The following is a 22,426-nucleotide window of genomic DNA, read 5'->3' as shown; positions in this document are numbered from 1 at the left end:
TTATTAAGGGAAAAATCTATCCGAACATTTCTGAGCATATGTGAAAAAGTAATTGCCCCTAAACCTAATAACTAGTTGTGTCACCCTTGGCGGCAACAACTGCAATCCAGCGTTATTGATATCTCACAATGAGTCTTTCACATCACTGTGGAGGAATTTTGGCCCGCTGTTCTTTACAGAATTGTTTTAATTCAGCCACATTGGAGGGTCTTCCAGCATGAACAGCCTTTTTAAGATCATGTCACAGCATTTCCATTGGATATAAGTCTGGACTTTGACTAGGCAACTCCAAAACCTTTGTTTTGATATTTTTAGCCATTCAGAGGAGGAATTGCTGGTGTGTTTTGGATCATTGTCCTGCTAAATAACCCGAGTGAGTTCAAACTTGAGATGGCCGGACATTCTCTGTTAGGATTTTCTGGTAGAGCGCAGAATTCATGGTTCCATCAATTACGGAGAGTCGTCCAGTTCCTGAAGCTGCAAAGCACCGTCAGACCATCACACCACCTCCACCATGTATGATGTTCTTTATATTAAAACTGTGTTAGTTTTACGCCAGATGTAACGGGACGCACACCTTCCAAAAAGTTCAACCTTTGTCTCATAAGCCCACAGAATATTTGCCCAAAAATATAGATTTTTTAAAATATAAAATACATTTATTGATTCATGAGGTCTGGCAGTAATAAGGCTTGAGTGTGGCTAGTGAAATTTAACTCAGTTATTCAATTCATCACCGTTAATTCATGATTTATCATGTTAGCATTGTTTTTTCCCTTAATAAATAAAACCATCATTTAAAAACTGCATTTTGTATTTACTCTGGTTTTCTTTGAGTAATATAAAAACTTGTTTGATGATCTGAATCATTTAAGCATGACAAATATGCAAAAAAAAAAAAGAATCCGGAAGGGGGCAAATGCTTTTTCACACCACTGTTTTTATATGGCACATTTTGTACAATAATATATGGAATATGTTTCTATTAAAATTGTGCTACACATTTAACATTGTACAAAATTCTCAAATCATTTAATTTTAATTGAATCATTTATTCATTAATAATTGTCAGTAGATGAACTAAGCAAAGTTTGTCGACAAAGGCGGTAATGTATTTACAGCATGATTTGTTAAATCATTATAATATCGTGCAGAGTCCAGTTTTTAATGATCCACTTTTTTCTCCAGAAATTCCAGAAATCAAGTACGACCGTTCTTAATAATAAGCCCTTTATTTTAAATACAGTGATTTGGGATTATTGTATAAGGTTGTGACATAGAATGTATTCCAGTTATCTACGTATGTAGAACATAAAGTCCACACTCAGTGACTGCAATATACTTGAACTGTATGTATTTCACACTTACTTTGATTGGACCATTTATTGATCATTGAGACTTGTATTATGTTGTTTTTAGACTAGAAAGTTGACATGATAATTCTGTATCTGTCAGAAATATCTCAGTTTAAATGAAGCCTTTCAAATAAAAAGTAGTTACATACCCCCATCATCACCAGACTGAAATCCACAGATGTGCAGTAGATACAGCAGGACATTATTTGACAGTATTTACAGTTTGAATTGTTTGTCATTGTACAGAAAGACCGAAACCTCAAGTGTCTGTTTGGCCTGATGGACGATTATTCAGAGGAGAAACTGTCACTCTCACATGTGTCATCAGTGGAGGAGGAGTCACTAACTGGCTATACACCTGGTATAAAGATTCAAACTATTACACTTACAGTTATCAACAGAAATACACAATCAGTTCTGTTAGTGAGTCTCACGCAGGTCAATACACCTGTAGAGGAACAGAGATCAGAGGACCCTCACAGACCAGTGTTGCAGTTACACTGACAGTATCAGGTGAGAGTGTTTATCTGTATACAGTCATATTTTGCTCATTATGAAATATTTTATTCATTATAAACTTTAGTTTATCAGGTTAGTTTCTTGAAATTATAATCTTTTTAGGAGGGAAAATAATACGTAAACAAACACACACAACACATTCACCAAACACAAAATAACAGACAGTTGTGAAAAACACACGTGTGGTGATGAACAGTGTTGGATTTATATTTATCTCAACAGCTATTTGTATTTTTTTAATTGAAAAGAGAAAGGCGTCATTCTGTGTAGAAAAATGAAATGTACAGTAGTGTTCTCTATTCATATATTAAAATCATTACTGTCACACTGGGAAGAAGAACATAGAAGTTAATAATATAAAACCGCAAATCAAATCAAAGTACTCTAGTTTTCATTTATATTATTATGTATTGAAATATGTGAGTGCGTGAGTGAATGAGTGAGTGTGTGGATGGGTTGGCACTCCATCCAGGGTGTATCCTGCCTTGATGCCCGATGACTCCTGAGATAGGCACAGGCTCCCCGTAACCCGAGGTAGTTCGGATAAAGCGGTAGAAAATGTAATGGAATGGAATATATTGAAATAAAAAATCTTGACGCCATGGCAATTTTTTATGTTTTTAAAGAATTTTAACAGACAGGGGGACAAATAAAGCACTGGAGCTTTAATAAAAAAACTCTTACCTCATAATTACAATATAAGAAACACAAATATTTATTAAAATACTGTTGCTTTTGACCAATCAGATTCCAGGACTGGAATGTTTCATTTCATCATAAGATTGTTGTGTGTATTAAAGCCCTATGAGTAAATATCACATTATCTTTACAGCTTTACCCAGAGCTACAGTGAGAGTAACACCAGACACATCTGTGTTCACTGGAGAGACAGTCACTCTGAAGTGTGAGATAGAACAATACAGATCATTAGACTGGAGATATCTGTGGTATAAAGACAGAACTGAAGTTTCTTATACTCATCCTTACACTGTAAACACAAACACTCTCACTATCAGTTCAGTTACTCAATCTGATCAGAGTCAGTACTGGTGTAGAGGAGAGCTACGTGGACGACCACAAACTTCACAGAGAAGCTCTACTGTTCATCTCATTGTGATCGGTGAGTTTAATATCATCTCATGTGTTTGTTAAAGAAACATCATGTCAGTCATCATGTTGTATCAGTGTTTTAGGAGGACCAGAAATATATGGTTTCATTTGCATTAATAATTCAGATTTATGGATATAATCAGTCTAAGGTAAAAGAGTTCTTTAACCATATTTACCCAGAGCTACAATGACCGTAACAACATTTGTTGTGTATTTATAGATTAATTTGTTTGTATATGATAGATTCATTTCATCTTATATGTGCCAAGATTAGTTTCTAGATATTAAAAGCTTGTTTGAGAAAGATAGTCAAAAAAAAAACATGCACAATAAATCAACACACATAAAACAAGAGACAATTATGAAAACGACAAATGTGTTGAGATGGACAATATTGATCTTTAATATTTTCAAAGCCATTTGTAACTTGAACTTGTAGAATTCTTGTGTTGAAAGATGAAATCCAGAGTCCTGTACTTTAATAAATGAATGTAGTTTCTTTGCAGTAATAAGATGATAAAAGTATATAAAACCCTTTCAACCTGCAACACATGAGATCAAAATCAGTGATGTGACAGAGAATGACATACAGCTCCAGAATTACAGAGACTTTTGATAAAAAATGTGATTTACTCAAAAACATATTACATTTTATTTCATGATTTACTCACCAGCATGCTATACCAGATGATTTATTTTCTTCTGTTAAACAGAAATGTACCAATTTACCCTAAAATGTCGTCATTTTAAATATGTATATTTCAGGGTTTCCTGTAGTTTTTCAGTCCCCTGAAGTGAACAGCACTTATGAAGTTATCTTTGTGTAGCTTTGTTAATCAATTTAATTTCAGACAAAATTAGATAAATTCCTTCGTACAACTAAATTTTCATTCTATTTAATAATTCATTTAGATTATTTTGTGTTTGTACCAATACAGTTCCATTCAGGGTTATCATTTTAGTATCATTTAATTTTTATATCATTTTTGTCTGTGTTCAACTAAAGATAGGAAGTCATACATTAAGGATGCCAGTGAATCAGATGAACTCTGAGACTCTTCAGCATCTGAATGTGTTTTATTCTCCTGCAGGATCAAAACCAAAAGCTGAACTCACATCAGATACTGAAGGATCTGTACTGACGGGAAACACAGTGACTCTGACGTGTCTCATGAATCAGTTCACTGGATGGAAGTTTAACTGGTATCAACACACACAGAACACTGAGAAGACGACAACAGATACAAACACCTACACAATGTCCAATGTTAGAGTTTCAGATGGAGGTCAGTACTGGTGTAGAGCTGGAAGAGGGAATCCAGTCTATTACACAGACTACAGTGATGTTCTGTGGATCAATGTTACAGGTGAGATTTTGAGATGTCATGGACCTCAGTCAGGTAGATATTTAATCTGTTCTGTGGGTTGTACTGTCTTAACTCCATGAATACATTTTCTGTCATTATTTGATGTCCTCTTACGCTGTTTCAAACTTTCTGTCATCAATGTAACACAAAAGGAGAAATATTCTGTTAGATGTTAAAATATTCTACAAAACACATGCAAACACATGCTGTATTTCTGAACATTTGATCTGATTTATACAAATAAATAAATGATATTATATGTTGTGTTTGTACAGAGAGTCCTAAAGCAGTTTTGAGCGTTGAGCCTGACAAACAGCTGTTCTCAGGAGAAACTGTCACTCTGAGATGTGACATACAGACTAAACAAGACACTGAGTGGACATACAGCTGGACTGTAAAGCCTTATAACACGAAAAGAAACTTCAACTGTGAAACACAAGTGTGTAAAATCAGAGTTGATCACAGTGACAGCGGTCACTACACATGTAGAGGAAAGAGTTTAAATGGACAAAACTCTGAGAAGAGTGAAGCTGTTACACTGACTGTATCATCATGTGAGTTTATATGTTTGTTCATCATTATTAGTGTGAAGAGCTGAAGTGTAACATGTTATTCATGAGAGATTTCTCACTTTCAGATAAACCCAAGACACTTTTAAGAGTTTCTCCACAGCAGTGGCTGACTGAAGGAGATTCAGTGACTCTGATGTGTGAGGTTAACAGATCCTCTACAGGCTGGACATTCAGCTGGTTCACTGAACACAATCTCTTCTCAGGTAATACACTCTCAGTTTATTTTCTCTTTTTAATATTCCATCTTTAAATCTTAATGTATAGCACATTTCCCTTGACAGGTTATGATCTGGTGTCAGACAGCAGTGGAGGATCTAAAGGAAACTACACTGTGAGTTCTGCTGCTCTGAAGCACACAGGAGTTTATATGTGCGGAGCAGAGAGAGGAGATCCAGTCTATCACACACACAACAGCAGCACACAACCACTGTGGATCACTGGTGACTTCAACACACACAGCTAAACAACAACAAGCTCTTATATCATTCATTTCTTCATTCATCTATAAGCTGTGTTTTTCTTCTCAGGTGTTTCTTCTTCAGTGTCTCTGATCATCAGACCCAACAGAACTCAACACTTCTCATCTGAATCTCTCTCTCTGAGCTGTGAGGATCACAGGAACTCTACTGGATGGACAGTGAGAAGATACACAAACAGACTGGAAACTTGTTCATCATCATCAGTCAGATCTACAGGAACAGAATCTACATGTACAATCAGATCTCTCATCACATCTGACACTGGAGTGTACTGGTGTGAGTCTGAATCTGGACACAAACTTCATCCTGTTAATATCTCAATACACAGTGAGTTTATAATTCTGTATTTATTATCTTAACACAAAATATCACTTATATTACACTACATTACATTTGTTCCTCTGTTGTGTAGATGTCGATGTGATTCTGGACAGTCCTGTTCATCCTGTGACTGAAGGAGATTCTCTGACTCTTCACTGTTTATATCGAGATAAAAACCCATCAAACCTCAGAGCTGAATTCTATAAAGATGGATCAGTGGTGCAGAATCAGACTACAGGAGACATGATGATCATCTCTACAGTCTCAAAGTCACATGAGGGTTTCTACTACTGTAAACACCCAGAGAGAGGAGAGTCTCCAAAGAGCTGGATCTCAGTCACAGGTGATACTGTCCTGTACAAGTATAAAAAGAAAATATTTCTGCATAACTTACAAATGTTCTGGTTGTATAAGAATATCTCTGTCCATTCTCAGTCTCTTCACCTCGTGGTCTGTTAGTCGGAGTGGCTGTTGGATTGAGCTTCATGTTTTTGATCATTGTCTTGGTTCTACTGTGGTGTTACAGAAACAAAAAAGGTTCAAATCTTCTATGCTCATAAAATTCAATGTGATGTATGTGACGTGTCATATTGCACAGACATACCAAGGAAAAGTGTCAGATACTGATTTTTTTATAGCACAATCTTCGCCATATTGTTGTCAAATTCATACTTTACTTTTGATTTGAGGAAGTTCTGTGTATTTTGAATACATGTTTGACACAAACAGTGTTTTTACAATTATATGTTTCTTCTAATGTGTTTGTGTAGGTAAAGTGTCTGAGTCTCCCTCTGGTGTCAGTCCACAGCAGAACATCAGTCAGACATCAGATCAGAAACACAATGAAGACGGATACACTCCACTGCAGTCTGTTCAGTCATCATCAACTTATGGTCAGTGACACAAATCTTTTAAACAATTGAAACAATAATAAACATTATTACTTTAAAAAGTTACATTTATAAGATGTAAAGCTTTGACAAATGGTCTCTTACTCTTTGAACAGGAGATGCTCATATTTATGACTCAGTTAATGCAGCAGATAATAAAAACACAAGCACAGGTAACATTATGATGTCATTTAATGTGTTTCATCTCATTACAGTGAAACAGTTTTAAAGGTTTTAATGGTGAAATCATGTTTCTTTAGCAGTGACTATGAGCGGCCCCAGTAAAATGTAAAATGACAAACTGCTGGAATAAATCTTAATCGTGTCTTTATTCTTTTGTTGTAGACAATGTAAGTGCAGAAGCTGGTCTCACCTATGCTGAGATTGAACTGAAGCCTAAGAAAGAAGTGAAGAAAAAGAAAGAGAAGAAAGGTAGAGAAAAACTTCATGATCATTAGAGGTATTTAAAATGCACTTACAATGGGATCTGGGAATGTCAGGACGTTTCTAATCTTGGGTTTACCAACAGCAAATGTATGAAACATAATTTGATATTTTTCATTAATTTGTCTTTCAGATGTTGTTTATGGATATAGTGATGTGACATATGCTCAGATTAAATATAACACCAGAGGAGAAAAAACAAGAAACATACAAACATGGAATAAATAATGATAAGACCCTTGTTTTAGATTTCATTATCGGCCGAATCTAACAAATCTTTCAATGTTTTGCTTTAAAATTAGATGTTAAGTGTCAGAATGAGTTTAGTTTTAAGAGATAAAGAAAAGAGTTTTATCACTTTTGTGAATTCAGCATTTAACCTGAGATGGCAAAACATTTAACACTTAATATTTGAAAAGTTTATTTACAAAATGAGATGTATTGTTCATTCCAATTAATATCAAACTGCAGTTGTTCTGTTTTGATTTAAGCCCTAACAACTCAAAACATACAGCTCACTAACACAATAAAACACAATAAAAGCATGATAACGTGATAAAAACATGATATCTCATTTTGGAAACAAACTCTTCATTTGCAGCCCTTCATGTGAGAATCTTTAATTCTCTAAAAGCAAAAGCCTGTGTGACATTATAACATGTGCATTGATTTGGAGCTGATTGTACATTGCATTTATGTTTTAATACAGTTTTATATTTAAGTGTGGAGTGTTTTAATACAGCTGTTCTGCTTTTGTATATGATCACAAGATGTCTCATATTTTAATCTCATATAGTGTATAATGATGAGCTTAAAGACAAATGTTTTTCAGGCACACATTTGGGCAGAGGAATCAGTTCCTGTGTCTTAACTGTTTATCAGCTGAATATCTTATATGTTGAGCAATATCTCATATATTCAGTTGATAAAGTTAATTTTGTATTAATGTTGGAGAAGCGTTTAGCGACGTCCTCAAAAATCATCTTTAGTGACTCCCACAGAGAGTGTTGTATATAACCTGGACACTGTTACCATTTTTGTATTACTTGTGTTTGAGGTCTTTGTTGTTGTTGTTCTTTGTCTTTATATTGTTAAGCTGTATCAGTGATTCTGTTTTCATTGTTCGGGTGTTTTGGTTTTATTAAAAAGATTAGCATTTAGATCCTCTCGTTCTTCTTTCTCAGTCATTTAAAAATGGTGCGTAGATATCAATCTATATTTGATTATAAAACGTTCAGTTCTGATTCTTGGTTCTTACTGCTTAAATCACTTTTCCGTTCATTCTCCTTCACAATTCCTTCCTGTTGGAACATTCTTACTTGGCTTTCCTGTTTTTGCCAAGTTTTTGATATCCTAAGGACAAAATCATGTTGACCCTGTGACAACATTTAAATCAACCAATCAGATTTCAGAAATAACTTTACAGTTTATTTTAAGTTTAATCTTCCAAACAGGATTATGTGCTTCTAGACCATTGTTTTCCACTTATCATTCCCTCTGATTTTAGGGGTAAGTTATGGTTCGGTTTGGTGTGGGTTAAGGTTTTATTTTAAAAAGTTGTTCTTAGGTCAACAAAATATTTGCCATATGGCAAAATCTGGTGGAGCTTCTTCCTCACTCGGTCTGGTCAACCACATCTTTCACAACATTAAAAAACTACTTATAACCCATCTCTTCTGTGAACACTTGAGAGACAAATGAAAACAAAACTAATCCTCTCTCTTTATCTCAACAAGATTTTGTTGAAACTAGTAATTTTGTATTAGCACCTACACTGTAAAAAGTAATAAGTTGAGTTTACTTAGAAAACCTGTGGAAAGTGATTACCTCAGAATTTCCAAGTAAATTCATTCATCATTTCTGAGTTGGAGAAGCTACAACAACTTTGTAGAGTTAACTTATTTATTTGCAAAAGCTACATGAAAACCTAAGTAATTACAACTCAGAATAAAAAGTTCAGTTGACTTAAATCTTTGAGTTAGGCTTAGTAGAGATAACTCAAATAAAAAAGTTAATTCAACATGTCTGCTAGTTCACATTACTAGAAAAATGTGTGGAAAGTGATTACCTTAAATTTCTCAAGCAAATTGTACTCAAAACACTAAGTTGTTAAAACAAAGACAGAGAATAGATTGTTGGTACAAAAACAGGGTCATTTATTTGAATAAAACAATAGTTATTCAAGTGCATACTTGAGACTTGACATGATTTTACCAAAAATGCACATACTGTACTCCATTGCAAAATAGAACAGTCTACCCTTTTCACAAATGTAACTTTTTTATAAAGAGGTATAATGCAAATTTGGAAACAAAGTAGACTACTCTGTAAACTAATTAAGTACAGTTTATTTTCTTGTCTTGTCTAACAAAAATATATCTTGTCTTATTTAAAAAAAACACTTCACATTAATCAAACTGTCAAGTTCGAAACAAGAAACAAAGTACATTTTCCAGTACACTTTAGAAAGAAAAATATCGCTGTCCCCTTTTCACAGAGGTAAAATGAAGTACTGAGGCACATTGAAGACTAAGTATTTTAGTAAAGAACACATTTTTTGTTCTCTTTATCAAACATCAAAAAACATCTAAAATGTTACTAAAACCAACCACTAAACATTAAGCATGTTTAACATTAACATTAAAGTGAAAGCTCACTTACCAATGCAAATTCTGTCATCATTTACTCACCCTCAGATTGTTCCAAACCTGTATTAATTTCTTTGTTCTGATGAACACAGAGAAAGGTATTTGGAAGAATGTCAATTACAAAACAAATCGCATCCCCCATTTACTGTCATAGTAGGGAAATAATAAACACTATAGGAGTCGGGATGAGATCTGCTCAGTTTCTGACAATCTTCCAAATATATTATTTTGTGTTTAGCAGAACAAATTAATTTACCTAGGTTTGGAACAGTCTGAGGTAGGGGTGGGCGATCTAGAAAAAAAATTTCGTAACGTGGATCCACGACTTTGAGCAGTTTTTTAAAGCCCTCATTTTCCACAGTCTTTATGGGAATCATGTCTTTGGCCAGGTAAAATGCGACCGCGTCAGTGACATCTTTCCAGCGCTTGTTCATTCTGTCATACTGATACGTGTTTTTTTTTCTCAAATGGTTCTTTCGCTAAAGTCGTTGTTTAAGCCTTTTAGTTTCCGTATGCTTGGTTGTACCTGATTTACTCGCTTGGGATCCCTTTATAATTTGATTGTCGGCATACTCTTTCAGTCCCTTTATTTTGAGGTGGTTAAAAAGGTTCGTTGTGTTGCCTTACGACGCTCGAATCTTATCATTGCCACATTTGCAAATAACTGTTGTTTGGGCCGTGTCAGTTGGGGAAAACCCAAACCATTTCAATATTACTGATGTAGAATTTTTTTTAGGGACCAAGTCCTCCGTGTTTCCCTCCATCTTCACTGACCGCGTCACTTAATCTTACTGAATTCACAAGCAACATATACAAGCTTGTTAACATGGCGCAATCTATCGCAAGTATGTTGACGAATTTTATAGAACACTACTATATAGGACGATTTAATGATTTTCCCGAAAAAGTGGATCGTGCAGTCATTTTAATCGTTCGCGATCTAATATCGGCATATCGCACACCCCTAGTCTGAGGGTGAGAAAATTATATAAGAATTTAAATATGTGGGTGAACTGTCCTTTTAAGTACGTTTTCCAACAGGAAATAAAATACATTTTCAGTTGTGCTCTACCATTTTTGTAACTTAAAGTGGTTAATCATGAACAATGAAAATGCTCTGTCATGGCAGTTACATAACTGCAGTAGAAGAGTTTTGAGACTTGTGGCCAAGTGACAAAAGCACCCTTTGGATGAAATCTAAAGTGTTCTTCAGTACTGGGGGATACTCTAAATTCAGGGCATAAATGAGCCCAAAGAGGATGCACATGGCTTTGGGAAGATTTCCCAGGTTATCCATTACAATGTTTACCTTCCAAAATAAGGTTTAGTGAGTACAGTATGGATTCACAGTCCTCAAGGATCACTGACACAAAATGCCGATTGAAATGCTGGACAACCCTTCTTCATCATCTCTGTCCTAAAAACACCATAACAAAAATAAAGTCAATTAACTTTACACATTTTAAAATAACAAATGGTTGCTTTCCGACATAAATTGTTTTGTTCCTTATTGCCTTACATATATTTTACTTTCTTGCCTTCTTTTGACTTCTTTCTTTCACATCAGTTGTGACTTTATTCTTCGGTCTTAATTTCCAGCCTCATTCCATCTTTTCAATAGTCTCCTTTTTAAATGTTTTCCTTTTCTTCATGCCATATCTAAAAAAAATTATTGTTTATTAACAAAACTACTTACGTATTGTAAAAATCAATGGGATCCTCTCCGAGGAGGAGTGGGAGGCCATGAAGAAACAGCAGTTCGCCTTTCATTGGTGTCAGACTTCTGGAAAATGATTCAAAGTAAAGTTTAATAGCATTAACATAACACCTGCAAAACCAAAGAACTGGGATATGACTGTGGAGCTTACATTATTGTCAACCTGTTGTGGAATCTTCTTGAGTTTACAGCCGTATCCCCCTTTGGCCTTGAAGATATCAAGGAAGATATTGAAGGAAATAGTCAAGTTCTTAAAAGAATTCCCTTTGCAGGTTTTTGCCAGATATACGGCTGAACTCCGCCAGAACCTAAAAAATTTAAATTAAGCAATCGCTTTTCACCGAAATGTGCAAGTTTGGATTAAACATCACATTATCTAAACAGGGACTAACATGGAAAAGAATGTCAGACTTCAACTGCCTCTGATCAGGTGTTCTATGCTCTCTACATTTATGGACATTAAATGTAGAGTAGACATTGCTCTGAAAGGGCACTTTTTATAGGGACACGGCACCATTTCATGATTTTTGAGATGATGCCTTAAATGAGACAAAAAAATTGATTCTGTGCTGGGCTCCTCAAAACTGCACATTAGGCAGAGAAATATCAAAGGGGGGTCATCACATGGACGTGCTTGGCTACCTTACACCTGATGTGAATGATTTTTCGTAAAAATGCACGATCATTGAATTAAATGATTTAAATGAGCACAGACAATCTGTGTGGAGACATGGGATTGGAGTAGTTCTAGTGTAGCCTCCATGTTTTAATCTGTAATGTTTCAACAGCTGAGCCCTCTTTTCACACGAAAACAAGCAGAATTTGCATTTCCACCCCATGATTTTAACTCTTCCGAAGAAATGCGTAATTTAATGGTTTGTTAATGGAAAAATCGTAAATCGAGCATCACACTGTTCTTTTGCACATGAACGACACGTGCACAACAAGTGAAAAGCTTTGCGGTTTTCACATAATAATAATAATGGTGGAAAACAAACTAACGACAGATTAAACAAGCTGTACTTAAAAGATGTTAGGTAAAAATCGACGTTTTAAACCTAGCTAGTTAGGCACTGGTCATAAATGGCGGTAAGAGAGTAACCTTGCCTGAAAGAAAACTACTGAAATTAAAGTTAGACTTCCTGTTCATATATACTCATAAAAAACGTGAGTTAATATAATGACGACCGATTAAAAAATAGACTTATAAGCAGGTCAAAAGCTTACCTATTTGTTCTGACAGTTTCAAAACACGATGTGAAGTTTTTCGTCTCTGTCTTCAATTGGCAAACTGTACTGCGGAGAACGCACTTTCGCTATTGCGCATGCGCACACGAACAGAGTCCGCCAACACAAAAATATGTTTAGGTCATTATTATAACTATTCAACACATATTATTACGATTAGATTGATTACGATGGGCTTGCAATAAGCATATAATTTGGGTGTTTTGGTTCTTGATTGTAAAAAAGAGAAGATTCAGAATACACATTTGTTTGAGTTTTTGGAGATAGATAGAGAGAGAGAGAGAGAGAGAGAGAGATTAACAAGCATTGTTTTCACTATTAAATGTATAACTTTTGTGTGTGTGCGCGCGCGCGCGTGTGTGTGTGTGTGTGTGTGTGTGTAACAAGTGTTTTTAATAACATCTTTGTCACCATGATATTTGCAAAAGTGAGACCTTTAGTACAACTCACTTGACGCTCTAAGGTACAGTATACTTAAGTTGTTTAGTTTAACTATTGCATTCACCTAAAAGCTCACACAACACTGCATAATCAAGTAAAACCAACAAATTTGTCAAAATCAGTTAAGGAAACTAGGCTTACTGAGTAGATTCAGTTATTACTTTTTACAGTGTACTGTATTATTGCTCCTGTTTGACATATCACTCATTGCTCCCTGAACTCTCTGTAAGTCACTTTGGTTAAAAGCGTCTGCTAAATGACTAAATGTAAATCTCATTAAAAGCTTGACCAAAGAGATGCGTTTTAAGATGTTTTTAAAAGACTCCACAGTACTCATAGTTCTCAACGTTAAAGAAAGAGAATTCCAGAGCCCTTGAGCTACCTCACTGAAAGCACGATCACCTTTAGTCTTAAGACGTGTTCTGGGAATAACTAATAGTTCTTGACCTGAAGACCTCAAAGAACGACCAGGTGTATGGGCCTGCACTAGATCCTGAATATAAGAAGGGGCTTGACCATGTGTAACTGAAAGTAATAGGAAGCCAAAGAAGTGCTTTACACACAGGGGTAAGATATGACCTCCTGCTGGACCAGAAAGCAGCTCCATTCTGTACAGTTTGAAACCAATCAAACAAAGATTTGTTCAAGAATGTGTACAAAGCATTACAGTAGTCCAAAGTCAAAGTCTGCTTTATTGTCAATTCTGCTACATGTACAGTACATACATATAGAGGATTGAAATTGTGTAACTATCAGGCCCATGGTGCATAAAAACAACACTAACACAGAATAAATATATATATATATAAAATACAGTTTATACATATATGTCAAATACAACTATTACAAGCAGGTATATAATAAAAGTGAATATAGGTAATGGCAGACCAGTGCAAACCAGGTTGGGGAGAGGAAGGACCTTCAGATGAGGTCAGAGTTCAGTTGTTCATAGGGCAAGAGAGAGGAGGGGGGGCAGGCTCAAGAGGGTGTTTAGCTTCCTGACTGCCTGGTGGATGAAGCTCTCCTTTAGTCTGCTGGTCTCCTCCCTAAAGGAAGCAGTCTGAAGAAGCTGTGTGTCGGGTGGGTGGGATCACCTGCAATACAGAGGGCTTTGTGGGTGAGACGGGTTCCATAAATGTCCTGGAGGGGGACAGACACAAATGATCTTTTCAGCTGCTCTCACTATGTGTTGAAGGGTCTTGCGGCAGAACGCATTACAGTCGACATACCACACAGTGATGCAGCCAGTCAGAAGACTCTCGGTGGTGCTTCTGTAAAAGGTGCAGATGATGGGAGCTGGGGCTCTGGCTCTTGTCAGTTTGCGGAGGAAGTGGACTATTAGTCCAATCATGAAGAAATAAGAGCGTGTACAAGCATCTCCATTTCTTTTTTGAAACCATAGATCTAATTTTATCAATGTTCCTGAGATGGAATAAAACAGGAATGAACTTCAGACTTAACATGTTTTACGTCTTATGATGTATTATTGTGATGTGTTTGCCTTTGGGCTTGTTTTTCTCCCACATTCTCTCTGTTGTACTTCTCTCGCTCTACCTGCTCACAGGTTTATCATCTACAGCTGCAGCTCATTGGTGACAGAATGCCTGAGACTGAGTGACAGTTAAAGCAGTTTGGAGTTGGCTGTGCGCACACACTTCTCCTCTGATCCAGATTGAAATATTGTTTGTTTTGTGATGGTGGTTCTATGTCGAGTAGTCCATGTTGTTTCTTTATTTTATTTTATCTATTTTCATCTTAAACCTTATATACCCCCTTTTGTTTGTTATGTAGGCTATATTTTCTCCTGAAGAGATGCTTCCTATAATTATTTTGTGTTTAATAAAGTTTTCTAAATAAAAACGTTTTGTTTTGCTTCTAAATTAAGTGTTGTGTTTTCACTCTGGCACAGAGGAACAGAAGTGTGTCTCGATTTTATTCCTTATTCATTTATAACTTTGCTACAACCCCTCTGCCGCCCCTAGACTGAGAGGGGAACGTAACGCATGGCTGTTGAAACACATTCATCTCTTAAAAATAACACCTACATTTTCTAAAATCACCACATTCATTAGATGTTAAACCAACAATAACTTGAATAATCTTAGAGGTAATGTTGTCTGGGGCACATTGAAGTTGAAGTGTCATAAAAGACAGTGGCCCCTGGGGTCAGTGAATCCTCATGTCTCATGGTGTTGTGCTCAAGAAAAGACCAAAACAGTATACGAGGTAAAAACTAAAGGAATCCTTATCACAGATTTAACCAAAGATACTCTGAAAGATACTCACTGAGCGCCATCTACAGGTGTAATGATGTATCACTGAATAATTCACTAAACCCTTTTGAAGAAATACTGTATATTTGATACAGGCCCTGAGAATCGAACCAGTGATCTTCTGGGCCCAGTTTTTCAAAGAATGTTATCTGGATCAAATTGATCCGGATTTGGAAATCCCATGTTTTGCTATCCAGGATCAGCTGATCCATTTAACTTTTATGCCAGTTTTTCAAGGAACATTGAATTGGATCACTGTGATCCAAAAACCAAATTTCAGGATTACCAAATCCTGTTTACCAGAGCCTTAAACGGAACCAACAGTGTAGCCTACTTGCTACAAGAACAACAGCTAGGCAAAATACAGGTTGCCACAAATAGCCCTTGTTTGTTTTAATTGTGAGAAACAGAAATACTGTAATAAACAGAAACATTTTACATTCCTTATTTTGTTATAATGTTAAATAACAAAACATAAACAATACTATCCAATAGTCAAAAATAATTTTAAGGACAGATACCACCTCTTTCCATCTCTGCCTTTAGGAGATGTATCTCCGTCTGCAGTTTTTTCAGCTACAGTTGGGAAAGCATGATTTGTTCTTTACCCAGTTCAATTTGTACTTTTGCTCTTTCTGTTTCCCGTTTCAGAAGCAACTCATGGCTGTCACCATCCAGGTTTGTAGTTGAGGAACGTTATATGATTTGTATATCATCAGTAAACATTGATTTTGTGATCATTCACTTAAAAATAACCTCTATGATGTTATTTGGTTCGAAAAATCACAATTGGATCCATCCTTCTGATGGGATCAGGATAATCCTGTTTTTTTATCAAATAGATCCCAAACCGAGTTTAAAGTTTTGAAAAACTCGAATGGCAGGTTTGATCTAGATCACATGTAAAATCGGATTACATGATCTGATCTTAGTTTGGAATCCCTCTTTTATTTTTAAAAAACCCATTTTCAAGATTTGATCCAATCTGCAATCCGAAATCCCACTGGATTACTTTTGAAAAACTAGGCCCTGGTTACAAGACCGACTCTTTAACCACTAGGCCACAACTGCCCCCATAAAACCTTTGAGTCCTCCAGCTTGAAAAATCTTTGAGATACAGATGCTGAAGCAAAAATTGTTACAACCATACCCGCTCTACCTGCTCATTTCTGTGACTTTTTTTTATTCTGGTCGTCAAATACTGAGCGCTTCATGCATTTGTGTAAAAGTCAGTGATATGGTTTTGTGGATGGTTTCTGGTTACCCATGTCAAGTCTTGAGTTTATTTGGGGGTTTTGGTTCCTCTTTTAATATAGCTCTATGCGATGTGTTTGTCTTTTTTCTTGTGTGGAATAATATAGCTCATCTTTCTTCTACAGGCCGAAGGTTTCAGCTGTCAATCATCTCACAAGCTGCAGGTTCAAATCTACTTTCATGAGGATAGAGTTTCAGAATTATTCAGATGAGAAATAGTTTTACTGATGCTTGCCATGTTAAGAAACAATACATGTTAAGTTTTATTGAAAGATAAATGAGTAAATTCTGTAAAGCTGATGGAAAAGAGCTATGCAAATGAAACTTATTATGTGTTTTTATTTTGTAAAGCCAGTGTTCTGATGTATTTTTAGGTTTCTTGTCAGAACACAAAAGTTTAGCATGAAACACAGATGATGTGCAGATGAGATGAGTTAACTTCTAGTTGTGAGCGTCTCTTCACACTGAAGATGCAGCAGTTTGATATTTATAGACGTACAGACAGCAGTGTTTTCTTACGTCCTTTTTCTGTATCATTAGCTCTTAGTTATATATTAAATGCAGCCTAAATTTCTATTTTTCTAAAAGTCTAATAACAGTGACTTCTGAAATGTGTTTTTTGTTAAGTATTTCACACAAATCTGCAGAAGGACATCATCTCCACACAAATTATCAAAGCATCAGAACTCATTCACAGAATGTGTGATGAATAAACTTCTGGAAGTGTTTAGCTGGTTGCTGTGATGTTCTCATCTGTTGTTTACTGACTCTAGAAGAAACTGTTATTCTGATCTTCAGATATAGCTCATCTTCACAGGTTCATGTATATCATTGACACTCAGCACCATCCGTGTATTTCACCTGATTGAATGGAGATGAGTTTTTGAGGTTTTGGTTTGTTTTATTTGGGTTCTGTTGTATTAACCTGTGTGTGTTAAAGAGAGCAGTTGTTCACAAATCTTTACAAATATTATTACTATCACCATTATTATGTGCAGTTAATGACAAATGAATGATTTACTCCATTTGACACTGCGATCTCACATTGATGTAGAAATTCATGTGTGTCAGTTTGACGTTTCATTTGTAACCAATCACATTGATGTGGTTCATGATGTAATAGAGGAAGTGTTTGAGTGTTTAACAGTGTGTTTGTTGAAGTGTGTCATCAGTAGATCAGTATGGAGTTCAGGTCTCTTCTTCTAGTGCTCTGTGAGTATTATTTTCTTCTCTCTGTGTATTTCACTGATCATCACTTACTGTCACATTTATATAAAGCATCTATAATATATGAGATAAAGACATCAGTAAGTGTTCAGACTTTTTTGTGTGTGAGTGTGCGTGTCCATCTATCTTTATGAGGACTGATTTAAGTTTTAGACCAGTGGTGTGAGGACTATGTGAGTAAAAAAAGGACATTTTGGCCGGTCCTCACTTTCTGAGACCCCTTGAAAGGGCTGTTTGAGGTTCAAAACTTGTTTTATATTGTTTATGTTATAATTAAGTTTAGTGTAAAGGTCAGGCACTTAGTTCTGATGGTGTGTGCGTCAGAAAAGCATCTGTTGTGTTGTAGGTGAATGAGGGAGGCTGGTGTGTTACTTCAGTTTGATGATGTTTGTATTTTTCATCATTCATGTTGTCCATCAAACATTTGTCAGATTTATACATGTTTAGAATGTCTGCGATCCACAACCACAAGTGTACATGACAGAAAACAGCCAGTGTCCTTTATGGGTAAAACATCCTTAAACAGCAGATGCAGCACAATTCAAAGAAGTGAGATGAGAAAAATCACACATCAACTAAAGAGGAAGAAAAGAGTTTTAAGAGTTTTTCTTTCTTTTTCAAAACTAGAATTCACGTCTCATAACTAGTTTGGCGGGTTTAGCGGTTTAAGTGTAGTTGCACACATCGTAATGAAAGAGTGCAGATATATGAGGAGTCATTGTTGCATACAGTATGACCAAATAAATACACTATCAACTACAAATAGACATTATGACTGATCAGTGGTGAAAAGACACAAATCAAGACAAATACTGCCAGACCTCAGAGACAAATACAGAAGTCAAAACTACAAATAGAACTGGTGTATAAGTGCAAGCAAGTGATGTGCAGGGGTGAAAAAATGGTGAACAAGACAAACAACCAGATAAACCTTTGATGACCAAATCCTCTTTATCATCACACATTTTTCTATTTTTCGACAAGTCTATTTGCCTTCATATTTCATGGATTATTTCTGCTTTCTCAAAATTGACTACTTGCATATGGTCGCCATGTTGGATTTAGCGAGTGTGTAGCGAGTGTGTAGTGAGTGTGTAGTGAGTGTGGGCATCTATACTTCACTTCCTGTTCACATCTGCACACACAGACTCACACAGTGATAAAAACACTGACAAGTGCAGACTGAAATGGTAAATATATAATTTTATTCCAACAACATTATGAAAAAGCAACGTGAATATGAGACGTGATGACAGTATTGAATCAATACAATATTCATGTTTATTAGTGTAATGATGTTTCATACCAGTGTGATGAGATGTGTTGGCCTAAAGAAGATTTTCTGTCATATTGATGATTTAACACTTTCTTCTTTTAAAAATGCTCAGATTTGATGGCCAAAATTCTCTGACATTATGACCGGAAGGAAAGATGCCCACTGGGGTCCAAACCTAGTCTGTTACTTTTGTATTCGTGTCACAAGAATCTGTAATCTTTTCATAAACCGTTAAATGGTTCAAATTCTGATGAATTAATCTTCAGTCATTCAGATTCAGATGATTGGACAACAATCTGGAAAAGAAAATGAGTTGTTTTGTTGTGTTTTATGTTTTTGTTTTCCTGGCTGATGATGATGTTTGACTTTATACTGACATCTATCTGTGCGGCTGCAGTGTCACACAACAGCAGAACTTGTTGATTATTTTTGTCATTGTAGCAACAATCTATTATTTATCTGCTCATGTCTCTCAACATGGTGGTTTTAGAAAGGATCTTCAGCTCTGTGTGTAAAATAAAATCACTTTTTTTATTATGTATCAGCTCCATGTTTTAACTGTCACAAGTTTTTTTCTCTTTCTTCTTTACAGTGCTGATTTCAGCTATCGACTCTGAAGAAACTGAAGGTGAGTCACTTTGTTTCATTTATCACATCACATAGAATATTTATAATCTGAGACAGTGGATATTCAACAGAGAAATATAAAAATGATCTATTGTGTAGCACAAGATTGACCATCATTAGAGAATTCATTCATAAATCCATTCTCATAAAGCCTACATTAATGCTTTCAATTAAAGGGGGAATAACAATCATGAAAAATATACAAAATAAATGTATTCTGCTCAATTTTCCATTTTTTAAATTCACTTTTAGTGCCGAATTGCAAAGAAAGGGGAAATGTTTTTCCTTCAATTATTCATATTTATCAATATTTTTTAAAAAGAAAAAACAAAGTAAATTTTATTCTGATTTAAGACTGGAATACACTACAAGACTTTTGCTAAGATTCTGACCAGATTTTCAGTCTGGACTTGTTGCACAACGTCTCCATTAGTCTGAAGATTTTATCATTTAGTGTGATGCCCTGTTTGCAAACTTTCGAAATGTCTGCAAGTGTGTGTGTTGTAGTTTTTAAAAAATCTGTTCAGATGTTAAAAGTCGTGTAATGTATTCCAGCCAGTGTTGACAATGTTGCAGTGTTCCCGCACAATTGGATTATTTTGAAAATGCAGTTGCGGGAAATATTATGGAGCCGTAGGTTGCAGGTTTTTTGGGCTACTTTCATAATGTACTGCTGCCGGCTAAATATTTATTTATTTTCAAAGGATAAAAGTTAATTGATGAGTTTCTTAATGTGTATTCATACTCCGAATTAATACCTGGCTACTCCAGGACCGGACCCGTCCTCAAAAGTGTGGAGGAGGGCGGGAGCTCAGCTCAACCAAAGAGGAAAATATAGCGTTGGTATTAGACAATGCATCCGAATTATGCTTTTACCAATGTTTCATAAGGTGTATGTAACATATGGAGGACCAGAAGAGTCATGTGTAAAGTAATAAAGCATGTTATTGTATAATAACTAATTCTGCAATAAATATAGGCATTAATCCATTTGTTTATAACTTCATTTATTTATTCAAATATAAAAAGGCGCAATGATAAAGTCATTTATTATTTATTGTTTTATTGGGCAATATAAAGCGTGATAGTAAAAATAACTAATAAATGAAATATTAATCCATCAATAAATACTTTAAATTAAAAAGTGACTTAAAAAAACATAAAATAATAAACGATAACATAATTTCATAGTCCATTAATGAATTCCTTTATAAATAGTGGAATCTAATAATAATGGAATTCGCGTGAATTCATAAGCATTTGGGCCATAAGCACTATAACTTTTGTCAATTTAACTGCATGTAAGCAGCGTATCATAAATAGACTCGGCGCCAAAATGACGGCAGCACTGCTGCTTCCACGTTCAGTGTGAATGTTCTAACCGGTTCTAACAATAAGTTTCCTTTCCTATGATCTCTGTTAGATAAAAAGCAGGCGCTGATAACAAGCTGGTTACACGTGCAGAAGAGACTATCCTCTCTTCTCCATTGCTCATCTGACATACCTCTGAACATGACGTACAAGGAACTCGCCAATCAGAGAGCTTGTAATATCTCTCTCATCATAGCTAGTTTGCATTGTTAAACCTCGTTTTACCAATGACAGGTGCCAAAGAGTCAGGGAAATGCTAAATAGAGAGACTAAAAGTAAAAGCTAAATGACTAAACTCATCGAATAGCAAATTGGAAAAGGAAGGCAGCGGGAAATGGAAATGGTAAAAGAAATGATCTTTTCAATGACTGATTAAAACTGGTATTCCTAGTTTAATTTGTAACTCCATTATTTATTAATTTACATTTACATTTACATTTAGCAGACGCTTTTATCCAAAGCGACTTACAGCATAAGGGCAATAAAAAAGAAGACTGGTCTCATTTAACCTAACACAGTATACAGATTTTTTTTTTAAAGAGTAGATAAGAAAATAGAGTCAGAACAGATCAGTAAGATGTTGACGGAAGAGATGTGTTTTCAGACGTTTCTTAAAGATGGCTACAGAATCTGCAGATCTTGCAGCAGTGGGCAGATCATTCCACATAGGTGTAACAGATCCGGAGAAGGTGCGCGAGAGAGATTTTTTACCTTTTTGGGATGGCACCACAAGACGCCGCTCGTTTGCAGAGCGTAGGGATCTGGCGGGTACATATGTCTGCATTAGTGAGTGAAGATAAGATGGTGCCGAACCAGTGGTGGTCTTGCAGGCCAGGAGCAGAGTCTTGAATTTGATGCGAGGGACTATAGGGAGCCAATGTAGCTTAATGAATAGAGGAGTGTCGTGTGCTCTCTTCGGTTCATTAAAGATAACTCTTGCCGCAGCATTCTGGATCATCTGTAGAGGTTTGGTTGTGCAAGCTGGAAGTCCACCCAGTAGCGCATTGCAGTAGTCCAGTCTGGACAGGACCAGAGCCTGTACTAGGACTTCAGTAGCATGCTCTGATAGGAAGGGTCTAATTTTCCTAATATTGAAGAGGATGAATCTACAGGACCGGGCGGTGCTGGCAACTTGATCTGTGAAGTTGAGCTGATCATCGATCACCACTCCCAGGTTTCTTGCCTTTCTGGAAGATGTGATTGTTGATGAGCCCAGTTGAATGGAGAGGCTGTGATGAGTCTTTGTATCGGCCGGGATTACAAGCAGCTCTGTTTTGGAAAGGTTCA

General features: G+C 35.8%; 1 protein-coding gene and 1 long non-coding RNA gene across 2 annotated transcripts in view; one reads left to right on the top strand and one right to left on the bottom strand.

The window, feature by feature from the left end:
* LOC130426567 (Fc receptor-like protein 3) overlaps window positions 1–7,360 on the top strand; it is a 34,959-nt gene extending 27,599 nt beyond the window's left edge. Inside the window, exon 18 of the mRNA XM_056753414.1 lies at window positions 7,191–7,360. Coding sequence (XP_056609392.1) covers window positions 7,191–7,285 — 95 coding nt within the window. The 3' untranslated portion in view covers window positions 7,286–7,360. The remainder of the gene's footprint in view (window positions 1–7,190) is intronic.
* Window positions 7,361–9,253: 1,893 nt separating this feature from the next.
* On the bottom strand, window positions 9,254–12,739 carry LOC130426589 (uncharacterized). Its single transcript, XR_008907199.1, has 4 exons — window positions 12,650–12,739; window positions 11,574–11,730; window positions 11,402–11,488; window positions 9,254–11,122 (listed from the first exon to the last, which is right to left on the bottom strand). It is a non-coding gene; the product is annotated as an uncharacterized LOC130426589 (long non-coding RNA).
* Window positions 12,740–22,426: the final 9,687 nt, after the last annotated feature.

This window comes from Triplophysa dalaica, chromosome 7 (assembly GCF_015846415.1).
Source record: "Triplophysa dalaica isolate WHDGS20190420 chromosome 7, ASM1584641v1, whole genome shotgun sequence".
Classification (NCBI taxonomy): Eukaryota; Metazoa; Chordata; class Actinopteri; order Cypriniformes; family Nemacheilidae; genus Triplophysa; species Triplophysa dalaica.
The sequence above is the reverse complement of the archived record's forward strand: the minus strand, read 5'-3'. Positions and strand labels throughout refer to the sequence as shown.